The sequence below is a fragment of the Sphaeramia orbicularis genome, chromosome 11 (assembly GCF_902148855.1).
Source record: "Sphaeramia orbicularis chromosome 11, fSphaOr1.1, whole genome shotgun sequence".
Lineage (NCBI taxonomy): Eukaryota > Metazoa > Chordata > Actinopteri > Kurtiformes > Apogonidae > Sphaeramia > Sphaeramia orbicularis.
The window spans coordinates 55,900,757-55,906,756 of record NC_043967.1 but is presented as its reverse complement, the minus strand read 5'-3'; the positions used below and the strand labels follow the sequence as shown (position 1 = coordinate 55,906,756).

Sequence of the window (6,000 nt, the reverse complement as noted above, 5' to 3'; positions counted from 1 at the left end):
ATCTGAATATCTAAAGACGATACAAGAATTTAATGCATTCTGCAAAATTATTCTAATGACGAACATATGCATTAATATTGAACCTCAACTGGGAATTTACAGCCTCTACTCCTCTCCCTCCTCCCTCCTCCCTCCTCCCTCCTCCCTCCTCCCTCCTCCCTCCTCCCTCCTCCCTCCTCCCTCCTCCCTCCTCTCTACTCACTGTCACCTGACATTAGTATGTAGATGTATGACATATGAACAGATAAGGAATACAATGACCATAGTTTGACGGTACACTGTAAAAAAAAAAACTTTAAAAAAACGGTAACATTCCAGCAGCAGGGGTGCCAAAAAAATACTGTTAAATAATGGAAAATAACCATCTCATAAAAATATAGTAATTTTCCATAATTAAAATACAGTTTTTTGCCCTAACTTTACATGAAATTTTGCTTCTTTTTTTTTTTTCTTTTTAATGTTTAATAAAGAATATTTTCATGCATTAAAACAATCCAATTCCCTATAAATATAAATATAAATAATTTTCAGTGAGACTCAGTTGTCCAATCCACTGATAAAAACTGTATTTGGACAGTTTATCAGTGCTTATACATGTTATACATTCACAAAAATACATTTATTCAACTTTTTTGTTGTGAAACCTCCTGTAATTACACAAGATATTTGTCAATGAACAAACAAGTCTGGTTCAACTGACAGAACTAATACTTCTGTTACGGTTAATTGTCAGTAATTTTATCTCTTTTTTTTTTTTTTACAGTATTAAACTTTAAATTAACATTAATCTCATGAATAGAAAAGAAATATTTGTGAAATTATGATTAATTTGCAATTGTATTTTAACTGTATTTTTCTGTGAAAAAAGAAAAAAATTCTTTTACAAAATTGAAATTTTATGGTTATTCACAGTTACAGTTTTTTTGTGTTATTTTATATTTGACATGTAAAATCACAGTCTGTTTTTGTCATTTCATTGATATTTTCCTGTATCTGAAAAATACAGGAAAAATCTGTAAAATAATCGGTGAATGCATGACCTCCAGGACACCCTAGCTGAGGCGTTCCTTCTTGAAGCAGGAGGATGATCGGCTCTAAACCTGCATGAGGAGGGTTTTCTCTGCCGTTAAATGAACCACCATTCGACTTTCACTGAAGGAGGAAACGCTAAATTCGTCTCGTTCGTCTTCCTTCGCCGTCCCGTCGTGCCTCTTCGTGCACAGCGTTTCACGCATTAGCAGATGCTAATGACGCTCTCCGCTCTTTAAACGCCGCGGCCTCCGACAGACGCCGATGATGGACGACCCCCGTTAGAAAGTGAGGGATGGGCTGGAGTGACGGGCGGTGGGCCTGAGCAGAGCGTGGGCCTGATTGGGTTTTTCAGACTGAAGATGGATGATGTGACAGCAGCGGCGGCGGCGGCTCTAATCTGAGGATTTGAACCTTTGAGGGATGAGGTGAATGTAGAAGGAGGTGTGATGGAGAACAGCGACCAGATGATTGGGTTTAAGGCTGAAACCGAAGATGGAGTAATGTGGAGGGATGGGCCTGATGAGGAGACGAGTGAGGGGACGAATACAGAAGAGAAGAGGAGAGGGGGGTCTGCTGGGACCAGGTGGACCAGGATGGACCAGGGTGAACCAGTATGGAGGAGAGGGGGTTCTACTGGGACCAACTGGTCTGGAGGTGGACCAGAATGAACCAGTATAAACCAGGAGGAACCAGTATGGACCAGTATGGAAAGACTCAAAATGGACTCATGAGGTTTCCTCCTGACAACGACAATTTGCAATAAATGCTTAAAACTGTTTGTTATAGCAACAAAAATCCTTTTATCATATTTTTATGAAAACAACTGTAAAAGTTCATAATGGAATTTTCTGAGGTTATAGAAACTAGCGGCATTGTACCCGTGGTGCCATTGTACGATAGCATGAGAGGCTAAAATCTCCCAGCATACCTCACAACATTTGAATATGGACATAAACGTGTGCCTAGTCGATCGTCAGGGAATGTTTGTATTCATTTGGTGAGTTTGGCGGAGCTCGGGTCTGTGAAGGCTGAGGAAAAACCGTACAAACGGCCTCCTGTGATGGAACATCGACTGGACGGACAACGTGCATTATATCGTAGGATCCATGTTCAGCTCTTTTCCATGTTGTCCGCCTCAGAGCAGAAGTCCAGTGGAGGACCTTCGTTTCAGCCCTGGGCCTTCAGGAGTGCTCCGTTTGAATCCATCCACCCTTCAGTAACTATTTTATGGTTCTAAAAACCATCGTATTCTGCAGTAAATGCAGTATACAGAGCCGTTCCATCGCAGATAGATAACTGGTGCAGCCACAGTAAATGCCTTTAGTGAATAACCATAAACAATAAATCTGCGTCCAAATCCATTTCTTCTCCTCCTTCAGCCGTTGTGTTTGGACTGAACAGCTGTTATATATTTGTACTATATTTGTGTTGGTGCAGCTGCTACAGATGCAGTTTGCTAGCTTTGGCTAGTCCGCTCTCTGACTATCCAATCACAGGGTGTGAATGCGCTGACATCACCGTACGCCTGCTAGAGGGCCCTGGTGTCGCCAACTCTAAATCTGATTGGTTGAAGCAACAGTTTTCATGGACACTTCTGTTTTTCTAGAGGGCCTGCAGAACTGACTGTGAAGGCCTCCACCCTGCCTGGCAACAGATGATGGCTGCAATGTGATTGGTTAAATGCTTTAATATGAAAATCCATGTGTGGAAGCAGCACAGCCAGAGGAACAGCTGTGAAAGGAAGCAGGCAGAGCATTTGGAATTATTAAATAAGTATTCATGGACAAAAGATAATCAACATCAGTCTGTGATTCAGATGTTTTTTAGGCCAGCAGAGAAGGTCCTGCAGGCCCTGATGGACCACCACTGACTCAGTCATATTTTTCAGATTTGATCCACATTTACCTTCAGTCTAAATGTGTTTTTACCAATTATTTTACACCTTTTTTTTTTCAATATTTTTCAGTATCTGGCCATTTTCTTATCATTATAATATCGTCACTGTCAGGTGGAAACCTCTTATGTCCAAAACGGTTATTTTTCAGGAAACTGAACGTATTTTCTAAATAAATGAGTGGAGTTCAGAGAAGCCGTTTTAAACACTTTTCATTGGTTAAATGTTTCTAAAACTGTCAGGCCAACGTGCAGACTGACCACTCAAATGGTATTAGTGCTGTTCAGACTGTCTGGAACAGATCAGATCCAGGTCACATATGGTCTGAACGCAGCCTTAGTCTCATTAATGCCTGGCTCAAAGGCTCAGGGTGGAGGCGGATAACGCAGCAGAGGATGATGGACTTTTTAACGGCGAAGGCGAAGAGTGAAACTGAGGCGGTGTAATGTGTGGGACTCAGCCGGTGAATGGAGACGACTGATGATGGCCCACGCACGGCATGATGGGAGGTTTTTAGCATTTGAAACGTGTAAGTGAGCAGCCAGCTGAATCAGAGGAGGATTTGGACCCTGAACGCCTCACGTTTCCCATTAACCAGAGGGATTTGAATCCATCACGGACGGCGGAGGGGTGACGAATGGAGACGAGTCCGCAGACGGGTGGAAAATCAGCCGTTCCATTCACAAGCGTTGGTTCGTCGCTCTGTTTTCGTCCATTATTCATGACATACGCTGGTGTCAGACCGTCGCACTGGTCCAAGTGTGTGTTCGGTTTAAGAGGGAGGATAAAAAGCTCATTTTCCACAGATATAGTACGACTAAACTGGAGTAAAACTGTCTTATCGATGAGATGGAATCGTGTTCTGTTTTTCAGTCGTTTAACCCATAAAGACCCACTGCCACTTTTATGGTACTTTCAAACTATTTTTTTTTTCTCTCAATTTAAGCATTTTTAAGTAATTTATCACCATTTATTGTGATATTTTCCTCTATATTTTGTGTTTTTTTAGTGTAAATCATGAGTTTTCCTATATTTAATTCACTGATTATGTAGATGTTCATTAAAGCTCAGATTAAAGTTGATGCATATTATATCAAAAACAGACCAAACTGAATAAACAGTGTCTTTTTCAGTCCAGTCTGTCATTAACTGAACATAAACCCAGTGTGTCCATCCACTGGCATTAATAAACTCCATACATTTACTTCTGTTCATTCTGTTGGTTTTAATTTAATAATTTTTTTCTTTATTTTGTTACTTATTTTCTCCAAGTTATGTAATATTTTAGAGATTTTCTTCTTTTTTTTTTTCATTTTATTTCTTATTTTTTGTGTTTTTGTTCATTATATCATTATTTTTTCGTTCTTTTATTGTCATGTGTTCAGTAAACACAGTTTAACTATACAATGAAAATCGCACTTTGTCGCTCAAACTGAATGAACAAGAGACTTTAAGATGTAAAAAAAAAAAAAGAATTTAACTGAGAAACTAAAACAAAACAAAGTAGCATTTAAGGAAAGAGAATGAGCATAAAATATAAACTACTGTTATATATTTACGTAAATGTGTGCTGTAATATGACATAAATAACCAGTTAAATCCAAACCTTGTGTTTTTTTGTCATTTTTTTCTTTCCTTCTCCAGTTCCTCTGTCAGCTCCGAAGAACCTGCGAGTGTCGGAGGAATGGTACAACCGCTTCAGGATCAGCTGGGACGTGCCCCCCTCCCCCACCATGGGCTACAGGGTGGTCTACCAGCCCCTGTCCGGTAAGGACCCGGCTCAGCTGATCCACAGAGCCACAGTGGGTCTGGAACCCTTTAAACCTGACGCAGGTTTACACCCACGTCATTAGAATGAATGGAACTCTTGAAAGATGAGGTGGGGGGGGGGGGTGGGCTGAGACCGAAAAGGGGGGGCATTAGTGCATATAAACAACAGTGTCAGGCAGTCTGTTATGTCAGTGTTTTGAATTTCTGTGCCCTCCCCACCCGCCCCATCCTCCTTCACAATGAGGTACGTCAACCCCCCCCCCCCCCCCCCCCCCCTCACCCCCTCACCCCCTCCACCCCCACCACCGCCACTGCTGGAGTTTGGTGGTAATGTCCGTTGCATGACCCCCCACCACCACCACTGGAGTTTGATGGTGATATCTGTTGTATTACTGGCACTATGTATGCAACGTATATAAGCCCCCCCCGCTTGACAAGTTGTTACTGGTTTCCGGGGGGGGGGGGGCTCATGATGGCTAAAAGGGGCATTAGTTCAGACAGGTTCAGATCCACTGGTTTACGCTCTAGACAAACTCCTACCGTCCTCTTTGATCTGAGGTTGGGGTCCTTCTATTGGTCTAGAACACACTAGGGTAGAGGTCTGCATTGGCTGAGGGGGAGGGCGGGGTGGAAGTGGGTGGAGCTTAGAGCAGCAGAGTGTAGTCGGTGACAGACGCATGGAATCTCAGCTAAAAGACGACGGTTGGATTCTGTCCAGTTGCGTAAAAAAAACGGTCCAGGAGTTACGGTGGCACCGGTGACACGAGCGTCCTAAAAGGGTTAAAGTTTTATTAAATTCAGTAAAAGATTTTTAGATTTTTAAGGCTGTTTTTACATATTGTTTGCAGGTTTCTGATGCCTTCTCTGTCCTGTTTCTGTGTCTGTGCTCAGATTTCAGGACTACATGAGTTCAGTTCCATCACACTCTGCTTTCTGTCCTCGTTAGGTTTTTTCTTTTTTCTGTTTTTCTTCTTGGTAGAATTAGGGCTAATGATCATCTCGATGCTCCTTCCTCACTGACGTCTCCCCTATTATCCACCCCCCCACCCCCCCTCTGCAGCCCCCGGCCCACCACTGGAGACCTTCGTGGGGGAGGACGTGAACACCATGCTGATCGTAAACCTGCTGAGTGGGATGGACTACAGCGTCAAGGTGATCGCCTCCTACACCACCGGCTCCAGCGAGGCCCTGGAGGGGAGGGCCAAGACCTGTAAGTCCACCGGGGGTGGGGGCGGGGCCTGTAAATCCACCATGGGGTTGAACCTGGGGTCAGGGGGGCCAAGACCTGTAAGTCCACCGGGGGG

At 43.1% G+C, this 6,000-nt stretch overlaps 1 protein-coding gene across 3 annotated transcripts in view; it reads left to right on the top strand.

Annotated features, from left to right (window-relative positions):
* LOC115428600 (collagen alpha-1(XIV) chain-like) overlaps positions 1-6,000 on the top strand; it is a 282,214-nt gene that overhangs the window by 181,689 nt on the left and 94,525 nt on the right. For all 3 annotated transcript variants that reach the window (XM_030147725.1, XM_030147724.1, XM_030147723.1), the window contains 2 exons: positions 4,571-4,693; positions 5,757-5,906. In XM_030147725.1, the coding sequence (XP_030003585.1) occupies positions 4,571-4,693; positions 5,757-5,906 (273 nt within the window). The remainder of the gene's footprint in view (positions 1-4,570; positions 4,694-5,756; positions 5,907-6,000) is intronic.